Source organism: Hylobates moloch, unplaced genomic scaffold, assembly GCF_009828535.3.
Source record: "Hylobates moloch isolate HMO894 unplaced genomic scaffold, HMol_V3 SCAFFOLD_18, whole genome shotgun sequence".
NCBI classification, from domain to species: domain Eukaryota; kingdom Metazoa; phylum Chordata; class Mammalia; order Primates; family Hylobatidae; genus Hylobates; species Hylobates moloch.
This window is the reverse complement of record NW_026652293.1, coordinates 52,097,450-52,120,344: the sequence shown is the minus strand read 5'-3', so window position 1 is coordinate 52,120,344 and position 22,895 is coordinate 52,097,450. Positions and strand designations below refer to the sequence as shown.

Sequence of the window (22,895 nt, the reverse complement as noted above, 5' to 3'; positions counted from 1 at the left end):
GTCATCATTTTCCCACACGGAACTCGTTTTTCACACATCTTAAGCAAATGATTCTGTAAGAGTCAGATTGGAAAAAATTGCTCATTCAACAGATTTTTCCCAGTTTTTCCAGTAAGTCTTTCCTCTGATCACTGCTTGGCTGCACATACTTCCTAGGTCCCCACAAAACTTGATCCTTATGGCATTTGGTCTTATTTCTACACTACTCTGTAAACGAAGTTGTTTCTTGAGTATACATTTCAATCCCATCTAGATTAAGAGCTCCCTCCAGATCAGGAACTCTGCAGACTTTGCTTTTATCTTGCAGCCCTAGTAAGTCTTCTCTGGACAAAATGAGATTCATGTACTAAGTGAAGAAATGAATACATGAATAAGTAGAAGAATAAAAAGTTTTATCAAAGCTCCCATAAGAGCTTTAATCTACCTTTGGGTATAGAAAAAGACACCTGCATGCAATATGAAATCTTTCTACAGGCTGGGCACAGTGGCTCACGCCTCTAATCCCAACACTTTGAAGGATCACTTGAGTGTAGGAGTTCAGGACCAGCTTGGACAAAAGACCCAGACCCTGTTTCTTTAAATAAATAAATAAGGAAGGAAGGAAATGAAATCTTTCTACGTTAAGTTTCTCCTCAGGCCAATTTAAGGTATCCTCAATTTTCATTAAGAAAAAAAGCCTTTTTTTTTTTTAACCATTGCTTCATAAACACAATGATGCTAGGAATGACATAAAAGCGATCTCTAAGATCTCCTATAACAAATAATTATTCACTTTCTTACATTTTGCTTAAAACGATCATAATCATAATCACAATCATAATCAACCCTCCATTAACCTATGCGGTAAATGATAGTTGCTGAGTTGGAGGAGTTAATGGCAAGTCTGTAAACAGAATGAAGAGACGGTTCTATAATTAGCCTTATACCTTTAACCCCATTCTGTATCAGAGGGGTGTGAGACTTTTACTAATGGGAGTATGTAGGTTCCCCACTGATGATACAGAGACATTTCCAAGGATGCCATTAATGTGTTAGTCAAACAGCAAGTGACCTTTTCCTCGAGATTCACTGCAAATTTTTCAGCCTAAGACAGAAGATCTGTTCAGCACAGCAACACTGACTACTTTATTAAGCTACCTCTGGCTTCTTGGGTAACTGTCCAAACCACATATTTGTGACCATGACAGTTATTCTTCCTCTCTCCTTGAAAAACAAGCATGGTCTCAGCCTTCACACACTCCCTCTGTGTATCAGAGAGGAGAATTATGGTTCTACTTGGCAACAGGGCCTTGCCCACATTACAGCTACTGCTGCCGCAGCCCAGAGGAGGCAGCCTGGTCAGAGAGCTCAGACAAAGGGACAGGCATGAGCAAGCTTCCCTCACATGGCCAAGCACACGGTCGCCCCCGAGTGCCAAAGTCTACAGGGGGATTGGGAAAACAGCTGAAGGAAGGGGAGCCGTATTTGTCAATTTAAATTCCAGCATATGTAGGCATTTATAAATAAATATACTTTATGCTCTATGAACACACGATTTTTCATATGAACTAAAGAGGAATTTTTATAATACAGATTGTCTAAAATAATTGATAACCCCCAAACTCATGAATTCAGCTGAATGTAGTATGTGATCTTTTTTGGCAGCTGATCCATTTTCCTACCCTGCAGTGAAGGCAATTTTTCTAATGCCTCTTTAATAGGGAGATTTACAGAGGCATAAAGAGCAGAATAGAAATCCTAACGTGTAACCATATTTTAGGAATTAAACCCAGTAAGATAGAGCAAATGGAGGCCTGGTTATAAAACAAGGAGGCCTGCATGCCAAGCCTTGGTTTGTCACTAATTTTATGTTTGGTCTTGGGTATCATCTAGACCACATGATCTAGACCCCAATTTCCTTTTTTTTATTTTGAGACGGGATCTCACTCTGCCACCCAGCCTGGAGGAGTGCAGTGGCACGATCTCGGCTCACTGCAACCTCCGCCTCCTGGGTTCAAGTGATTCTCTGCCTCAACCTCCCGAGTAGCTGGGATTGCAGGCACCCGCCACCATGCCTGGCTAATTTTTTTTTTTTTAGAGATGGAGTCTCACTCTGTCACCCAGGCTGGAGTGCAGTGGCGCGATCTCGGCTCACTGCAAGCTCCGCCTCCCGGGTTCACGCCATTCTCCTGCCTCAGCCTCTCCGAGTAGCTGGTACTACAGGCGCCTGCCACCACGCCCGGCTAATTTTTTGTATTTTTAGTAGAGACAGGGTTTCACCATGGTCTCGATCTCCTGACCTCATGATCCGCCCGCCTCGGCCTCCCAAAGTGCTGGGATTACAAGCGTGAGCCACCGTGCCCGGCCTAATTTTTTTTGTATTTTTAGTAGAGACGTGGTTTCACCATCTTGACCAGGCTGGTCTTCAACTCCTGACCTCATGATCCACCCGCCTCGGCCTCCCGAAGTGCTGGGAATACAGGCATGAGCCACCGCGCCCGGCCCCCAATTTCTTTAAGAAAATGAAAGGGTTGGATAAGATGTCCGTTCTATCTCTAAAATCCTGATGAACCATCAAGAGGAAGCACGTGAACAAATATCATTATTACATAGAAAAACTCTTCTCTAATCTTGCTGGAAACCCATACCATCCAATCTGGGAATTACCGTCTGAATTAACTCTATCTTCATTGAAACAACTTGATAAAATACTCAGATTCTCATTTACTTTGTGTTACATTAAAAAAAAAGTAGAGAAACGAATTTTCAAGTCATTTTCACATATATCATCTTTTGTACTTCATATCAACTCTTGAGTTTGGCATTATTATTTTAAAGATAACTTTTAATACAGACATTCCTTCTTACTGATAAGAAACTGAGGTTTAGAGATGTTAAATTACATTCTAACTGTCATACATTAGTAAATTGCTAGTGTATTTACTAATAATCACACACTCCCAGGCATTAACTGAAATCCTCAATGTTCTTTCTAATATAACGGTCTCTGAGGGAGATGATAGCAGATTTTTTTTTTTAGAGGAGACCTGGGTCCCTTCACACTTTATCTATATATGACACTATGTGACATATTGATTCTAAAAAGGGTGGGTTTTTTTTTGGCTATTTATGCTTATAGCTGTTAAGAATATAAAACTTATGAAGGCAGAGAGTAGAATGATGGTTACCAGAGGCTGGGAACAGGGTAAGGGTGAAGAGAAGTTGATTAACAGGTACAAAAATACAGTTAGATAGAAGGAATAAATTCTCATGTTTTATAGCACAGTAGGGTTACTATAGTTAACAATAATTTATTGTCTATTTTAAAATAACTAGAAGAGATGATCTGGAATGTTCCCCAAATGAGGAAATGATAAATTTTTGAGGCGATGGATATCCTAATTACCCTGATTTCATCATTACACATTGTATACATGTATCAAAATATCACATGTACCTAATTAATATATGCAATTATGTATCAATAAAAATTATTTTTGAAAAATAATATAAAATAAAGAAAAAATTAAACAAAACTTCCCTCCAGTTGTTTATAACTGGGCAGGTGAGACATATGGTTTGTAACTGATCAGTGTCACTTTCTGATTTCACCTACAGCTAACATTCTTCCTTCTCATCTATTAGGGGAGTTTCTTGCCATTATTTTCAATGGCAAAAACCGCGAATACTTTTGCACCAACCTAATAAAAGAATCTCTCCAGTACCCATACATGCGTGATGGTAAAACAGCACGAGGTTAATTACAACTCATTTGGAAATACTATCAGCAGGTGCACATGGTAACCCAAGAACAGAGGCAACAGGTAAGCTGAATACTCACCCTGCTGTGCTGAGTGTCTGAACTCCATAAATACGGGCACGCTCCAGCACAGAAGTTGGCATTGTACCCTTTGGGTTCGTGTATCCATTTCCACCCTAGATCCCTCTTGAAATCAATGTAAAGTGGACGTAGGCAGCAATTATCCTGCACATTTCTGGTTAAAAAAAAAAAAATGGAGATTTTAAAGCTGATTCACCACCCTCACTCTACCACCACCTCACCCCAAACCAGAAAAATGAGTCATTCATTTATTCAACAAACATCTAATGAGCAAATATCATGGGCCAGGTTTTAATGGCTTTATTGTAATCTCAAGTGACTTTCATGATAGGGTGTTGTGTGTGGTGATTTGCTGGACTACTTGCCCTTATGAGTTCTACACCCTGACTTCCTTGTCTGTGACCTGGAAAATCATACCTTTACCTTCAGATGACCAGATATAAGCAGGGAGTGGCTGGGCGTGATGAAGCCCTTTCCAATCAACACTGGGCAGTTCTGCCATCCAGCCTCTATTGCCCTTTCAAATATAAAATGAAAGAAGTACAACAGCAATTTTCAAAGAACCATCTAAGGCATTTTCCTTTGAGAATTGATCCTTTATTTCACCACATGTTCTCTGATCTAGGAATGAACCAGAGATCAAGAAACATGGAGTCTTGCTGAGGGCAACCACTGGATCTGGCAACCAAAAAGTGCCACTTTAATCATGGCCTCTGACACTTTGAGCACTTCATCAGTGAGGACCCTTCCCTGTCCCGTACCTCTCAAAATAAGGAAAGAGCCCTCCTCTTACTGAGACCACATAAGAACATTCACATTCTCCCTCCATGCACTCATGTGGGGATGGGAAATAAATTCTTGCTTCTCTCATATGCTGTTGCTAAAGGTGGGACACATGGCATTCTTCTGCTGCCTCATCTCTGTTACTATGAAAGAAGTGTGACTATCAGCACTTGGACTTGGTGAGGGTGAAGGCATCATCCAGATGGTGGGTCTTTCTTAATTAAGGAGTTGACATCACGCACCTCAAATAAGCTTTTATTTGTTCTGAGGAGCAGAGAGCTTGTTTTCTTCTTCAGCACCAAAGAACTTCAGAGGAATTTTGGGGAAAAAAATCAGGGGGCTAGTTTTCTCCCTTCACACTTGGTTCACTGCTAAGGACCTGATGAATATAAGCCTCTGGGAAGAATGGTATTATGAGATACAGGAGCTGTACTGCACTCTACCTGGCCTTAGCAATGAGTTCCACTTGGGTCAATACATGGTAGAAGAAAGGGCAAAGGCAGTGTAAGAGTTAACAGATGCAATTACTTGGTTTTATTTTTCTTTCCTTTACCTAAAGCAATAGGCTGCATCCAAAGCACGCTTCTTCCGCCGGTTGGTCTGTTGTGACTCAAGTCTGTAGGAGGGCAATAACATTAGCAGGAGATGTGGGGTCTTCCCACTGTTTTTTTTCCTAGTGGACTTTATAGTTTTCTGATCACCACTGGTATATGTGGAGGTGCCATCAATACCTTGAAAAAATGCATTTGGGTAATAAACATTTAGCTTCACCTTCATCAAATATAGTCAGCCATATTTTTTTCCTTTGTATATTGTCACAAATAGCAGTGATGACCACCAAAGCAGCATCAGCTGGCAACAGTTATTCCCCATGGAAATAGATATGGCACAACAGGACTACGACTAACCCACGTGACAATTAACACTTCTAAATGGGGCTCTTGTCAGAAGGCAGTTCGGTGTCAAAGCCAGGGCTGTTGGTTATGAAAGTCACTACAGAAGCAGTCTTTGACCTATAGTCCAAGGGCAATCTAGGCAGTTTATTTTAGTCAATCCTCAGTTTAGGCTGTGTTCAAGCCCTCAACAACTGAACACATGGCAATAGAACATGCCTTGTCACCCACTGGTTCACACTTTTCCTAAGACTACTAAACTCAAAAGACTTTCCTAATGAACATAAACTGAGACTTAACTGAATTGGAGTGAATTAGGTTCAAGTGAAACAGAAGTCACCCTTACCTAATGCTATTTTGGGAAGCTGTGAAGAAAGGGCTTTTTCATTTATTTTATGGCATCCTCAACACTTTCCTGATTCCATCTGAGATTTAGAAACTTGAGCTCCCCAAAGCATGCTCAAGAGACTGCCAGTTTAAGCATTTAATCTCCACACTCCAGAGAATCATGACTAGGTTAGAGACTGAAATAAATCTCTAGACCTCTGGGAGTATTTTTCCATGAGCAAGGGCTACTGTAGTCTTCTAAAAGTGGATGGAGGTCCTGGGTGATGTTAGGAGGGCAGGAAAATCAATTCTCTGGCCTGGCATTGTGGGCAGATGCTGCATTGGCACATGGGCATGGATTTCCTCTCACCTCTCATCATCCAACAACTCATCATCTAATACATGAAGTGACTTGAACCCTTGGTATCTCCTCACTCTCTATGACTTTTGTCCAACTTACTTAAACGTGAGCATGGGGAAAGCCAAAACCTTTTTATGTGTTTATAAACTAATATAAAATTCTGATAAGGAACCCACTTGAAATATTGGGTATGGACTAGAAAAGGTGGAATGTTCTTATACATGGAAGGTTAGTTATGGAAGCTGTAGCAGGAGGAGACTCCTTTCTTCTGTGAAATATGGTTGTCAGTTCCTGACATTTGGTTTGGGGGATTATCAATGAATTTTCTTAAATACATTCTATCTCTCTCTATAATATCAGTATAGATGGAAAGTTGGTTTGCTACAATGAAGAACAAAGGTCTTAACTTACTACTGGAGGGTTAATGAGTTAATCAGTTATTATTGACCAAGTCATCACTGGGCATTGAGAATTATAAACTGGGAACCTATTCCGTTCTTCCAGTCCTTTCTCCCTTCACATATGTATATCCAACCATATCACTGTCCAAATGAATGAAACGCCCCAGGCCTTAGCAGTCTCATTTTCACATGCAAACTGATTTTATCCCCCATGAGATTATCAATATAGACCCTTCCCTCCCCAACTTCATATGACCAAGTTTTGGTTACCTGCAAATCTTGCTTCTAGTTCTTCACTTTTATTTGGGATGATGTAATTATTAGATGGTACAAAAGTGCAGCAGGGACAGTGTAAGCTTATTTTAAATCCCAGGTTCCTGTCTGGAAAACATTAAGTCAAGGAGGTCATTTGTAGGTATGTCTATACCCTTAAATCTGCAATCAATTTAAAGTAACTTAGGGATACTGAACATCTTGGGAGGAAAAGAGAGAGTGGCTTGTAACCTTTATGGTGAAGCCATTCATGAACAGCATCAGTTACATCGAAGGAGAGCCATTCGCCTTCTGCTCTTGTTTTCACAACTTTGCTGTCGATGTAGCGCTGGGTTGGAGATGTTAAATCTTTGGACTTGAGAATCTAGAGGGGAAAAGAGCAAGAGAAAAGGCTGAGTTGGAATTCTGACAGCATGACTAAACCAAAACTATTAACAGTGTTCTAATTCATTATCTAAATTTAGCTCTACTGTAGTATAGCCATGTATTGTCATCTCAATAGCATGGTCACATGCATAAAAACACAACACCAGGCTATTTGCCATGAAAAATAGAGCTACTAAATCAGCTGCATGTTATGATAAAGGTGACAGGAACCATAAAGCCAAGTGTCTAAAAGAAAGTGACAGTAATTATTTTACTTTGCTGACATAAGCTTTGCAAGGTTTCAGCCATAAATTCTATGCTATTAAGTTAATGGTTTTCTTGTTCTGCTTCCCTACTTACTTAATCTGGGGAGTTGGGGTACAGAAAGGGACAAGAGAAGAAGTCCAGTTCAGAGGACCCAGGCTCACTCTCAAAGGCCCTGAATTATAAATCTCCTTCTAATAAAGAAAGAATGGTCCTAACCTTGGTTTCCAAATCCATTGCCATTAAAATATGTGTCATGCCTCAGCTTTTGAGCTAAGTCCCTAGCTGGGATATTTTACTCTTAATGTGATTTGTTATGATTTATAAAGGTATTCCATCCCCTGCAGACTCAGAATGAATCTAAGCAGAAGTAGTTTGGTATGGTACATAGATGAATATCTGAAAGCAAACTAGCCTAAACACTGAGGCTTTAGAAAGATGTATTTACCTCAGGCTGGGCGCGGTGGCTCACTGTAATCCCAGCACTTTGGGAGACTGAGTTGGACGGATCACTTGAAGTCAGGAGTTCAAGACCAGCCTGGCCAACATGGTAAAACCCTGTCTCTACTAAACATAAAAATTAGCCAGGCATGGTGGCGGGTGCCTGTAATCCCAGCTACTCAGGAGGCTGAGGCAGGGCAATCACTTGAACCAGGACGACGGAGGTTGCAGTGAGCCGAGGTGGCATTACTGCGCTCCAGCCTGGGCGACAGAGTGGGATTGCCTCTCAAAAACAAACAAACGAAAAGAAAAGGTTAACGTTTCGAGAAAGGTGTATTTATCTCAAATGAATAAAGCGCAACTGTAGTATGTTCCAAGGTTTCGACAGGAAGTGAATATTTTAGGTGGTTTTAAAAAAATTCTATTTTGATCATAGTGTTTTAGGAACTAAATCATGATTCTAAGTCTACTATAGTAAATCCCTACTGAAACTCTGTATGCTGCCTTTCCTCAGTACTTAGGGGTTCAAGCTGTCATTTTTGTACTACTCTTCCTGATTTTTGTACTACTCTTCCTGATTTTTGTGCTACTCTTCCTGATTTTTGTACTACTCTGTTTTGTGGTCATTCCATACCTAAGGGCTTGGTCTCTCCAGCAAATTCATAAAACTTCCCAGATCAGGGATCATGGCTTCAATTTGATATCGTTTCAAACCATAGCACTCAATTGAATCAATGTCTATTAAATGTTTATTTCAGTATCTAGAAGATTTATTAACTATCCTTTAAACCTTGTAAAACAAAAATGCATCATCTTTCCACTGATCTGAAAATGTACTTTCCTTCCACGTGTGTACATGATTTGTTTCAGGTAATTTGGCAACAAACACTTCCTAAAATACTTGCCATAATGGTAGACTTTTTTCTGGATTAAGTAAGTATAGAAAAGGAAGGAGATTCATACACTTAGACCTTTGGGTGCCCTCATGAATTTTACACAAGTCCTATTCTACAGATCTGCCCCTGTGGTCCAAAAACTCCACTAAAAGAAGAGAATGTGGAGGCAATAATGACTCTATGATAGGTAAGAAATGTTCTTTGTGAATTAAAGAAAACAGATAAACATGACTTGACGGCTGTGTACACTACGCTGTGGGCTTGGCACACATTATTTTATTTTATTTAATCCTCAAAATGTTCCTGTAGGGTAGATTAAGGAAGCAAACTCAAGGAGGTTAACTAGCTTGCCCAATGCCTCCCAGTGAACAAGTGTGAAGAGAGGATCCAACTCAATCCCGAGTCATTTTCCCACTTCAGTGCTGGATTTTTAAAGGCCAAACAAGTTATCAAGTTAAGAAAACATTCAATGACAGAGGCAAAGATTTTAAAATAAGATTAAAATAAATGTTCGTACAAGATGAAAATATAAGATAGTGGAACGTATACACAATGAATGTTGGCATAAAGCTACAGCTTTAAAGATACAGCTTAATAGCAGTCCATCCCCTGGGATTCAAACCTTGCCTTGAAAATACTCCCAGTTGGGAAAGTAAGACATCACTTATCTAATTCTGAATAAATGGTATAATTAAACTACTATGGAATAGGAATGATAAAAACAATGGTTGAGAAGCAGTTTTCAGGCATTCTGATCTGCCTCATTGACTAAAAACTGGTAACATTCACAGAACTCATCGTTTTGTCTTTAAATTCTTCCCCTAGCTAATCTGCAACAATGCATTTTTACCTAATGCTTTGCATATTTCTGTGCTGCTAATTAGCACAGTGTATTATCTTATTCATATAGCTAACACTTAGACATACTACCTAGAACTAAACATTGTCTCCATTGCTGAATTTATTACTTATGATATACATGTCAAATGTCTATGACATATACATACATATACATGTATATATGTGTGTATATATATGTCCAGTCTCACTAAAGACAAAGAATTTTTAAAAATTATGGCCATATCGACCAAATAAGCAGAAAAGACACATAATGCCAAATCTATAGAAATCTTCCACCTTATAGAAAAGAAGTACATTTAGATTATCTTGCTTGGAAAGAGTCCAAAGAGCAGCAAAGAGACTCTGAAGCTTTTTCTCTTTTAAATCCTACCAGGAGACTTACGATAAGAGCTTCCTCAACCACAGAGCACTGGTAGGCTCAGAAAATGGACAACCTCATCCTCTCACTTGGGTGAAAGGTCCTCTGGATCTTTTTCAATAGCTCCAGATTCAAGAACAGGCCACATATAAACCACCCAAGAAATACAGTTAGTTAGCTACATAATTCTCAAACACAGTAGCGACTTTTGTCTGGTGGATTTGTTGTCTTGAACTTCATGGCCAAAGAGTTCTTAACCCACTTGTTACATGTTAACTCCATTCTTCTTATCCAGTCCTTAGTGGAAACAGGAAACGGCTGCTTTCCATCACTCAGAGAACATCCCTCATATTCTTGGAGACTATGATTAAGTCCCCCTCAGCGTGCTTGCTTGCTCTCTCTAAACTAAATAAACCCAGTTCCTTCAGACCATATTTAGAGGTGTAATTTCCCAAACCTTTAATCATTTGGGTTGCTAACAAGGACGAATGATGCTATATAAAAGTATTCCTCCTACAGCTTCATGATTTTGCTTCAGAACTGTCTAGAAAACCTTCTAATCACATCATAAAGTCTTGAATCTTAACTTGAAAGGTATCTTCTTCCTAAGAATAGGCACAACCTCACTATCCTCTGTTTATCTCCCATTTATCACCCACACTAACTGTACTATAATAGAAGAAGGCAAGGAAAATCAACCTGCTGCTTACATTCAAAAGTTTATACAGGAAGTGACCAGATCAGTCAACTTCCCATTCTATTTTAGCCTTTGCTGTCTGTCTTTCTCGGGTCTCTGAACAAAAAGAGTATTGAATGTTAGTAGTTGTGGATATGTAGCTGTTAATTGTTTTTCTAGATTCATGAGTCATTTGCTTCTAAATTTCTTTATACATCGTTTTTTTTTTTTTTTTTTTTTTTTTGAGACAGGGTCTCACTCTATCACCCAGGTTGGAGTGCAGTGGCATGATCTTGGCTCACTGCAACCTCTGCCTCCCGGGTTCAAGTGATTCTCTTGCCTCAGACTCCAGAGTAGCTGGGACTACAGGTGTGCGTCACCCATGCTTGGCTAATTTTTTGTATTTTTAGTAGAGACAGGGTTTTGCCATGTTGCTCAGGCTGGTCTCGAGCTACCCACCTCAGCCTCCCAAAGTGCTAGGATTACAGGCTTGAGCTACCATGCCTGGCCTCTTTATATATCTTATCATGACAAAGATAATTTAGTTGAATAGTAGAAGCTCTCTTAACTGGCCTCCCCTTAACTGGCCAGAGTAACCGGCATTCTCCATTAATTCTGTGTTTTATAATATGCATTGGCTGATGCCCAAAGCACACTGGGGATCATTGGGGAAAGTTACTCTCCAAGCACTTTCAGTCTTACCAGTTGAGTTGTATGCTTAACAAATATCAATTATATACATTTCTTTTTTTCCCTAGAAAGCATGAAATGATATACATTTCTAAACCTGCTTATGACACTTGGACTTGTTATTGTAATTATGCAAGTTAATTAAATGGTCTAGAAACTGATGAAATGCAGGACCAAAAGTAAAGAGAGCTGTTTCTTCTCTGAAAGCTAGTTGACTATCTTGGAAAGTCTTCATAAAGACAAGTTCCTACAGAAAAGAAAGTTTTTTGGAAAACAGTTTGCTAGTTCCTCAAAAAGGCAAACATTGAATTACCCCATGATCCAGAAATTCCACTCTTAAGATATATAGCCAAAAGAACTGAAAGCTGGCACTCAAGCAGTACTTATACATCGATGTTCATAGCAGCATTACTCACAATAGTCAGAAGGTGGGAAAAAATTCAAGCACTCATCAAGAGATGAATTCATAAACAAAATGTAGTACACTAATCCACTAAGATATTATTCAGCCATAAGAAAGAATAAAATTCAGACACATGCTACATGACATGGATGAACTCTGAGAATTATGCTAAGTGAAATAAGCTGACACAGTAGGACAAATATTGTGATTCCACTTACAAAAGGTACTTTAAATAGGCAAATTCATAGAGATAAAAAGCAGAATAGGCCAGGCACAGGGGCTCACGCCTGTAATCCCAGCTCTTTGGGAGGCCGAGGCAGGCAGATTACCTGAGGTCAGGAGTTTGAGACCAGCCTGGCCAACATGGTGAAACCCCATCTCTACTAAAAATACAAAAATTAGCCAGGTGTGGTGGCACACACCTGTAATCCCAGCTACTTGGGAGACTGAGGCAGGAAAATTGCTTGAGCCCAGGAGGCAGAGGTTGCAGTGAGCTGAGATCGTGCCACTGCACACCAGCCTGGCTGACAGAGCAAGACTCTGTCTCAAAAAAAAATAAAAATAAAAAAAAAATAAAAATAAAAATAAAAAAAAGATGCTCATGGATAGGAAGAATCAGTATCGTGAAAATGGCCATACTGCCCAAGGTAATTTATAGATTCAATGCCATCCCCATCAAGCTACCAATGACTTTCTTCACAGAATTGGAAAAAACTACTTTAAAGTTCATATGGAACCAAAAGAGCCCACATTGCCACGACAATTCTAAGCCAAAAGAACAAAGCTGGAAGCATCATGCTACCTGACTTCAAACTATACTACAAGGCTACAGTAACCAAAACAGCATGGTACTGGTACCAAAACAGAGATATAGACCAATGGAACAGAACAGAGCCCTCAGAAATAACACCACACATCTACAACCATCTGATCTTTGACAAACCTGACAAAAACAGGAAATGGGGATAGGATTCCCTATTTAATAAATGTTGCTGGGAAAACTGGCTAGCTACATGTAGAAAGCTGAAACTGGACCCCTTCCTTACACCTTATACAAAAATTAATTCAAGATGGATTAAGACTTAAACATAAGACCTAAAACCATAAAAACCCTAGAAGAAAACCTAGGCAATACCATTCAGGACAAAGGCATGGGCAAGGACTTCATGTCTAAAACACCAAAAGCAATGACAACAAAAGCCAAAATTGACAAATGGGATCTAATTAAACTAAAGAGCTTCTGCACAGCAAAAGAAACTACCATCAGAGTGAACAGGCAACCTACAGAATGGGAGAAAATTTTTGCAATCTACCCATCTGACAAAGGGCTAATATCCAGAATCTACAAAGAACTTAAACAAATTTACAAGAAAAATTCAAACAACTCCATCAAAAAGTAGGCAAAGGATACAAACAGACACTTTGCAAAAGAAGACATTTATGCAGCCAACAGACACATGAAAAAATGCTCATCATCACTGGCCATCAGAGAAATGCAAATCAAAACCACAATGAGATACCATCTTATACCAGTTAGAATGGCGATCATTAAAAAGTCAGGAAACAACAGCTGCTGGAGAGGATGTGGAGAAATAGGAACACTTTTACACTGTTGTTGGGACTGTAAACTAGTTCAACCATTGTGGAAGTCAGTGTGGCGATTCCTCAAGGGTCTAGAACTAGAAATACCATTTGACCCAGCCATCCCATTACTGGGTATACACCCAAAGGATTATAAATCATGCTGCTATAAAGACACATGCACATGAATGTTTATTGTGGCACTATTCACAATAGCAAAGACTTGGAACCAACCCAAATGTCCAACAATGATAGAATGGATTAAGAAAATGTGGCACACCATGGAATACTATGCAGCCATAAAAATGATGAGTTCATGTCCTTTGTAGGGACATGGATGAAGCTGGAAACCATCATTCTCAGCAAACTGTCGCAAGGACAGAAAACCAAACACTGCATGTTCTCACTCATAGGTGGGAACTGAACAATGAGAACACTTGGACACAGGAAGGGGGAACATCACACACCGGGGCTTGTCCTGAGGTGGGGGGAGGGAGGAGGGATAGCATTAGGAGATACACCTAATGTAAATGACAAGTTAATGGGTGCAGCACACCAACATGGCACATGTATACATATGTAACAAACCTGCACATTGTGCACATGTACCCTAGAACTTAAAGTACAATAACAAAATAAATAAATAAATAAAAAGAAAAAAGAAAAAAAAGAAGCAGAATAGAGGTTAGAGGTTAGCAGGGGTGTAGAAGGTAATTAGAAAGTATTGTTTAATGGGTACAGAGTTTCCGCTGGTGATAAAAAAAAGTTCTAGAAATGGATAGTGGTGATGGCTATACAATATTGTGGTGAATGTACTTAATGCTGCTGACTTGTATACTTAAAGAATAGTTAAACTGTAATGTTTACATTATGTATATTTTATCACAATAATTTGTTTTCTAATTTTAGGTGTGAGAGAGACAGCTATAAAAGAAATAATACGATAAAAATTTAGAAGAATCCTACACTCAGGTTGCTCAGCAATTGTCCTTAAACATCTCTCTCTACTTCAGAAAAATGAAAATAGAAATTGTAGATGATGCACTATAAATGTGATTTATACAAAACAAAATGACATGGATTGGTAATTGGCACATCCATGTCAAAGAAAAGTCCTTGGCCTTTCATTAAAAAAACTCAGCCTCAGCATGTGAATGTGTATGTATACATCCATATGTACATACATATATATTTGTTTTAAGTTTTAAAAATTTAAGGTTTGTATCTCTCTCTGTTTCTCTCTCACATGTTTTTCTAATCCCTTGCTTTAACTGATTTTTTAATCTTTAACTGACCAACAACTGCTTCTGATTGAATTAGAAAAGGGGGCTTCTCATGTATTAAAAATGAGATTTAGCTGTCTCTGGCTTAGCTGCCACCCACAGTGATGTTTGAATGCCACCTTCATTACATTACTGATATATACTCATTATAATATGTGCGAAATACCCACATATCACCTTCAGCAAGGCTCCAAGCTCTTCATTGAATTACACAACCCCCTACACAAAAGCATCCATTCATTTCTCTGCCATTGGAAAGCAGCCAACCAGGGAGTGGATAAAGGTGAAAGTCACTGATGTTACCCAATAGTTTGAGGGGGGAAAAAACAAGTAGAAGTCTAGATACAAAATTATAGCCAGAAGAAATCTTAACCTTAAAAAAAATGCTGTAAAACAACTCAGGATTTGGGTTAGACACTAAGGGCAACATCTCTTACACATCTATGAGACATTGCAAAGAGTTATAAGAAAGCATTGAGAATTCAACGTTACTTTCCATATTCATACATCAACGGATCCACAGGAGACCATGGGGCAATTCAATCAGACTTCTAATGCAAAGGGAATTTAACTATAGCGCTGTAGAGAAAAACTGACACCAGGTTCATTAGTGTGGGCCCATCTTGTTTTTAAATGCATTTAATGTTTTTAATGCTTTAAATATGTTTAATCATCAAATATCTTTAAGTGTATTCAATGTTTAAATGTATTTAAATGTTTTAAACGTTTGCAGTGACTTGCAAGTAGTGATGAACAAATGATGAATCAAACATTCACTCTGCTGGCTGTGAGCGTGAGTCTCTCAGATCTGCCTGACCTCAAGTCATTCACTTCAGCGTTATGAAATACTAGCATTGGCAAGGCACTTTGAGGCCATCTGCTTCAATCCAATACAGTTCATTCTCTAACATCTCTTTGTCTAAAGGCCTCTCATGACCGTGAACTCACTATTTAATGAGAAAGGTCGTCCCCCTTTTGGACAATCCACATTGTTGAGATTCTCCCTTATCTTGGACTTAAAATTTCCATCAACTAGTCTTCCTTAATAATAGCACCATTGCCTCATATTTGTACAACCATTGTAGTTTTTCAAATATTTGAACATTTTGCCATGTTTTTAGCCCTTCACAGAAACCTTGTGGGATGAACATCATGGCCCTTATTGTCTACATTCTAAAAGAAACAGAAGCCCAGGCCGGGCGCGGTGGCTCACATCTGTAATCCCAGCACTTTGGGAGGCCGAGGTGGGCGGGTTACGAGGTCAGGAGATCAAGACCATCCTGGCTAACACGGTGAAATCCCGTATCTACTAAAAATACAAAAAATTAGCCGGGCGTAGTGGCTGGCGCCTGTATTCCCAGCTACTTGGGAGGCTGAGGCAGGAGAATGGCGTGAACCCAGGAGACAGAACTTGCAGTGAGCCGAGATCACGCCACTGCACTCCAGCCTCGGTGACAGAGCGAGACTCCATCTAAAAAAAAAACAAACAAACACGGAAGACTGAAGCACTTAGGTGTGTTAACAAAGCCCTTCAGGAAGAGCCTGGACTAATGTCTTTCCCTCTTAATACCAGTGGAGAAGGCTTTCCAATATTGTTTTTCGCCCTCTGGAGCAAGATGTAAAATTCTTTCTTTTCCATGTCAGGCTCCAGTCACAAGAGGTGGCTTCCCTCAACTGATCCCTTTAAGGCAAAAGTTCAAGGTGTGTCACCATCCTTGTTAAACCCCTTTCCAATGTCTTCTTAAAATTAGTTCCTCAACAAACTCCAGATAGGGTCTCACAGAATATGGAGATACACAGAACCTGTCAAATGTGAAGAGGGGAGTAGCTATTGCTTCCCTTGTTCTGGTCACTACTTTTAATGCAAACTATTTACTTTTGGCAGCAGCCACAACACATCGAGTCACAGAAATTTTTTCGTAAAATAAAACCTTTGTTCTTATTCACAAACTGTTGTTAAGTCAGATTTTTCCACTCCAAATCCTTTCTGGAATGAGGTGGAATAAAGAGAAAGAAATAATGGAAAGCAAGAAGGGAGGGAGGGTTGGTCTTTCTAGCCCAGTGGTCTCCAATGTTAGCCTGCTTCAGAAACATCTGGAGTGCTCATTAACACAGATTGCTAAGCCCCATCCCCAGAGCTTCTGATTTAATAGGATGAGGTGGAGGCCCAAGAATTTGCATTTATAACAAGTTCCCAGGTGATGCAGAAGCTGCTAACCAGGGATTACTCTGAGAACCACTGCTGTAGCCTGTATTTATATAATTCATTTTTCAAACATAAATGCAAATTACACATATATATCTGTTAATGTTGAACTCTATTATCTGACCCAAATTTTAGCCTTTTGGAATCTCTCTGAATTTTCAGTTTGCTATTCAATGTATAAGCTATTCTTCCGAGCCACAGAGCACCAGCAACAGTGCAGCCAATGTCTTCATCACGTTAGTGATAACAATGTTAAAATCATAAGGCCAAAACCAGAACCTGTTGCTGGCTTCCTAGTTACCTCCTTCCTGGTGGCCATTTCTGAAATCAACACTCTGTGGTATGTTGTATACAGCAGAAAAAAGTGGAATTTCACTCATTGACTAAGGGTCCTGGTCATCTGGGCCACCTGACAATCAATCCATTCCATTTACTCAGTGGTCCCTTAGAGTTCTTTGAAGAAGCCATAGGGCTTTGCCAAGTGCCTTTGAAAATCATTAGCATAGTGAAAAGGTCCAGAGGCTTTGGAGTCAGACAAGCCTAAACTATGGCTTACTGGATCTATAATTCTCTCATCAATGAAAAGGAATAGTAAAGGAATAGTAAAACCCACCTTGTATGCTTGTTGAGAAAATTAAGTGTCACAGAGTACAAAGAGCATCAGTCACATTGCCTGGTATTCAATACATGTGAGTTATTATTACGATTATGTTCCTTACCTTGTCAAAAACTTTCAGAGGCTTCTAATGCCTGGTGAATAAACTCCAGATTCCTTAGTTTAGTATTGATAACACAACTGGCCACCAACCTATCATCTCAGATGCGCCTTTCATCCCTAGAAGCCTAATCTAAACAATATCTCTAAAACATGGATTATGTACTCCAAATTTTGGCTTCTGACTAGCAACCCTATCAGAATGCCTTTCCCTCCTCCAGTTTTCTCCTAAAAAACAAAACAAAACAAGCCTTTCCACTCTTCACATCCAAACTTGAAGTCCAGTTTTTCAATGATATGCTTACTTTCACTCTAAACTAAAGTCAGGTCCCTTTCCCTAGTTCCCCATGCAATGCTACAGGGTTTGCTGAGCATTTGGTCCCTTGCACATAGTGGCTTCAAGGGTAATCCTGGATGTGTGGAAATGTCCATTTCCTCCAACAGAATATTAAGCCCATAAAAGAGAGAGGGAAACATAAACTTATTTAATCCCCACAAACCCTTATATTTTGGTTTGCTGACACTGGTAGCTTAAAGAATACATATTCATTGATTAATTTTGGAGAAATCTGACTCTCTAGGTCGAAACCCTGTTATTAAAGACGAAGATTTTCTCTCAGGCAGACAGGCACAGAGAACACACTCCTGTGGTCATTTCTTGGCTTATCTACAGCAGGAACAAATGATTCTCCAAGACATCACTCCCACATCCATACTCTGGAAGGCTTTCATTGGCTTTGGAGAAGCCTTTTACCCTCATTCAAAGTAATAATAATAATAACTAATAATATTCAAATATTTAATATGATCAGTTAATTTGTTTGGTCAGTCATTCATTCATTGCCGAGCATCTTGTATGCACTTGAGTCCTCATTTATTCATTTGTTTGATTTTATTTTATACCTCACTTCCTCCAGTTTAGTTCAACAAATATTAAGCACTGGCTGTAAGCAAAGCATTGCATTATATGTATACCCCAGGATAATAAGATGGTGCCTGTTCTTAAAGGAGTGCATTGGGTAGTAAGGGAATATAGACATCTCAACAAAAACTTAAAACAACGTGTTCATAGGTTACCAGAAAATGTTACAGGCAGGGCATCTATCCCTGCCAGGTAGATGAGGTCAGGGAAGATTTCCTGGAGAGAGGAGAGTGTAAAAGGATAACTATGAACATCCAAAAAAACAGCACTAAGAGAACACAGTCCAGGTAATAGAGATGTGCTGGTTCATTGGAAAGGAGAACAAGGCCAGGCATGGTGCCTCACGCCTGTAATCTCAGCACTATGGGATGCTGAGATGGGAGGGTCGTTTGAGCCCAGAAGTTTGAGACCAATCTGAGCAACATAATGAGACCTCACCTCTATGAAAACGTTTTTAAAAATTAGCTGGACATGGTGGTGCACATCTGTAGTCCCAGTTACTCAAAAGGCTAGGGCAGGAGGATCTGTTGAGCCTGGGAGATTGAGGCTGCAGCGAGCCAAGATTGCACCACTGCATTCCAGCCTGCGTGACAGAGTGAGACTCTGTCAAAAAAAAAAAAAAGAAAGAAAGAAGAATGAAAGAAAGAGAGAAAGAGAAATAAATAAATAAATAAATAATGGAAGAAAGAAAGAAAGAGAGAAATAAATAAATAAATAATAAATGATGGAAGAAAGAAAGAAGAAAGAAGGAAGAAAGAAAGAAAGAAAGAAAGAAAGAAAGAAAGAAAGAAAGAAAGAAAGAAAGAAAGAAAGAAAGAAAGAAAGAAAGAAAGAAGGCAGGCAGGCATCCTCCTCTCTCTTCAGTGCCCTTTTATCTTTTCTAACAATATATACTAGGATTTAGGGAGAGTTGGCTTGATGGGTGTGTGGGTTGCCTAGAACTGTAGTAACAAAGTACCATAAACTGGGTGGCTTAAAATAACACAAACTTATCCTGTCACAGATCTAGGGGCTAGAAGTCTGAAATCAGGGTGTTGGCTGGGCCATGCTCTCTCTGACGCCTCAAGGGAGGATCCTTCTTTGCCTCTTCTAGCATCTGGTGGTTTGCTGGCAACTTTTGGTGTTCCTTGGCTATAGTTGCATAGCTTCAATTTCTGCCTTCATCTTCACATGGCAGGCTCCCTGTGACTGTGTCTTCACATGGCTGTCTTTTTATAAGGACACCAGTCACACTGGATTAGGGACCCACCCTCCTGCAGGATGACCTCATCTCAACTAATTATATCTGCAATGACCCTATTTTCAAATCAGATCACATTCCAAAGTACTGGGGATTATGACTTCAACATAACTTTTTTTGTATGTGTAGGGGAAGGGACACAATCCCACTTCTAACAGTACGGATTCATAAATTATACTGCGGGGAGCATAATGCTGAATCTAACTATGAGCTCCTTCAAAGCAAAAAATGTTCTTTCTCTCTCTTATTATCCCCACAGAGTCTTTTTCATGGCAGCTTACACAATCCCTGCTTGGTAAATTCTTATTAACTAACAGACTTCATTAGAAAGACACATTTGATCAAGTGACAAACAAGCCCTCAAACAATCGGTCCTTTATAGTGATAAAAAAAACTTGCTTCTTGGAATTTTATAACACCCAGAAACCCACCACAGAGATTATATATATCAAGAAGGACAGAAAGAATCATCAGGCAGAATAAGCAATTTAATACTGTATTTTATCCTTTCTACTTATTTCATTATAAAAATGAAATGAGGGAGAGAAAGCAAGAAAGAGAATTTCCAAATAATAGCCAGTGGAGCCTTATAGAGAATCAGAACTGGGTAAAGTGGCTTTTATTTCATGGAGGCACAAACGGAGCTCTCTCTTCCTGTCTAACTGTAGCCTCCTTGATTATGCTGGGTCACTTCGGGGGTGCTTACCACACTGACACACTGCATGATTATCCTTCAGAAGTGGCTTAACACACCCAGTACTTATCTTGCTTCTGCCATCACCATGTCCTGTAATTGCCATGGCTCCTTTATAATTGCATCTGTCTAAGAGGTCGTAAGTAATGTATACCTGGCAAGAGTTTCATGAGGGCCTTCAGTCAGATCCCATGGAATACACATCAGCCTCAGAAGACTGAGAATACAAGTCTCTTTGGAGCTCAGATAGCTGTATTATTATGTCATTATGTGAACTCTTTCTCTTTACAGTAGACTATTATTGCACATTGATATACACCTGTATTATACATACCCATGTGAAATTATGATAAAGCATCGCATACACAGACCTTCGATGACCTTTATGGAAATGTCACTAGATGTTCCTTCAAGTTACACACACACACACACACGCACACACACACACGCACACACACACAGAAAAGTCTCTCCTCTGTGATGAAAACACCTTATAATTCCCGATTGTTTCCTTCATTAAAAAAAAAACTTTACAGATGAACCTTTGTGCTGAGTGCACATGTGCATAAACAAATAAATCCATTTCTCCAGATTGAAGGGATGAAGGAGTCCTTTGTGTGAACAGAAAGTCTCTCGGATGCTGCAGCTCAGTAGCATTCATGAGACCATCAGGTATAAATCACACAAAAGAGAAAAGGATTCAACTGGACTAAAGCCACATCAGTATAGACCAGGCGAGAGAGGGGTGCAGTACAATACGTAATGGTAGAATTTGAAGGAGAATTAAATCAAGACTGTACTGTCTTTTTCTTGGCTGAATTCCTACAGTCTTTGAGGCTGTACCACACAGCCCAGCACTATGAATTTTGAGAATGACCTAGCTGTTTCCTGCCATTGAGGGAAAGACTGTCCACAAGACCTCAAGCTCTCTGGAGCCATATCTTCTAATTTTTTATTTGACCTCCCCCTTCCAATTCCACTCTGACTTTAACATGTGCACTTGGGGAACAGACTTCTAACTCGATTCCTACCTCCTGGCACCTATAACATATGTGGCCTGTACTATAATTTAAGTGAGCACTTTAATTTAGGGCATGTGACTATAAATTAACAAGCCCAAATAAATAAATAAAGAGCTTGTTTTTTCTGAAAACATCAAGTTTATGGGGTACCCAAGAATATCAATTTCATTAATTTATTACATAACTTTATTTTATTTTTTACCTACATGGTTATTATCTATTAATATTAAATACTTCATCAGAATTAGCTCTGAATAAGTCACAGAAGATGCATAGTTATATACATTTCTTTCTTCATCAATATTTAGATATCTTTAAAACAAATGGAGCAGAATTTCCAAATCCGAATAAATGAGTGATGTTTCTCAACAGAATCCCCTCAAAAAGTTACATACTTATTTGAAGGACATTCCTTATAGTTGAATCTTATTTTGACATTTTAGTTAAATTCATTCAAAAATACTTATTGAACACCCACTGTGGACCAGACACATCTCCAGGAGTTTATGGCTAGAGGTAGATTACAAACAACATAAAGATGGAATAGATCAAATATTGCACATAATGAAGATTATCAAGGAGAAAAGCACAGTAGACATTGGGGCTAGGATGTGTTGGGAAAAGTGACTCTGAGATCTTAGGTACGGTGGCCAAAGAGCCACCTCCCTGAGCAGGTGGTCTCTAAGGAAAGACCTAAAGAAATAAAGAGAACCAGCCATATGGGTAGTTGGGAAAAGCACTGTGGGTGGAGGGAACAGTGGCCACAAGCCACAGGAAGGAGGGAGTGCAGTGTCTGAGGAAGAGCAAAGAGGTCATTGACAAATGGGGAGCCCTATGAATGAGGGGTAAATTATGGCTGAGGGGTGAGTGACTAAGGAATAGGTCAGAGCCAGCCTCCTAAGTCACGGTAAGGACTTGGCTTCTACTCAGGGTGAGATACAAAGCCACTGTAGAGCTTTAAAGAGAGGACTTTGATCTGAGCAACATTTTATCAGGAATCACATTGATTGCTATGCTGTAAACAGCTGCTGAGGGGGTGTATTAGTCCATTTTCATGTTGCTGATAAAGACATACCTGAGACTGAGCAATTTACAAAAGAAAAAGGTTTATTGGACTTACAGTTCCACATGGCTGAGGAGGCCTCACAATCATGATGGAAGGCAAAGAGAAGAAAGTCACATCTTAAGTGGATGGCAGCAGGCAAAGAGAGAGAGCTTGTGTAGGGGAATGCCTCTTTTTAAAACCATCATATAATGAGACTTATCGTGATATCATGAGACTTATTCACGATTACGAGAACAGCATGGGAAAGACTTGCCCCCATGATTCAATTACCTCCCACTAGGTCCCTCCTACAACACACGGAAATTCAAGATGAGATCTGGGTGGGGACACAGTCAAAACATACCATTCTGCCC

At 39.5% G+C, this 22,895-nt stretch overlaps 1 protein-coding gene across 3 annotated transcripts in view; it reads right to left on the bottom strand.

The window, feature by feature from the left end:
- TGFB2 (transforming growth factor beta 2) overlaps positions 1–22,895 on the bottom strand; it is a 106,002-nt gene that overhangs the window by 4,710 nt on the left and 78,397 nt on the right. For all 3 annotated transcript variants that reach the window (XM_058430685.1, XM_032136781.2, XM_058430684.1), the window contains 4 exons: positions 7,090–7,222; positions 6,856–6,966; positions 5,157–5,334; positions 3,821–3,974 (listed from right to left, as the gene is read on the bottom strand). In XM_058430685.1, the coding sequence (XP_058286668.1) occupies positions 3,821–3,974; positions 5,157–5,334; positions 6,856–6,966; positions 7,090–7,222 (576 nt within the window). The remainder of the gene's footprint in view (positions 1–3,820; positions 3,975–5,156; positions 5,335–6,855; positions 6,967–7,089; positions 7,223–22,895) is intronic.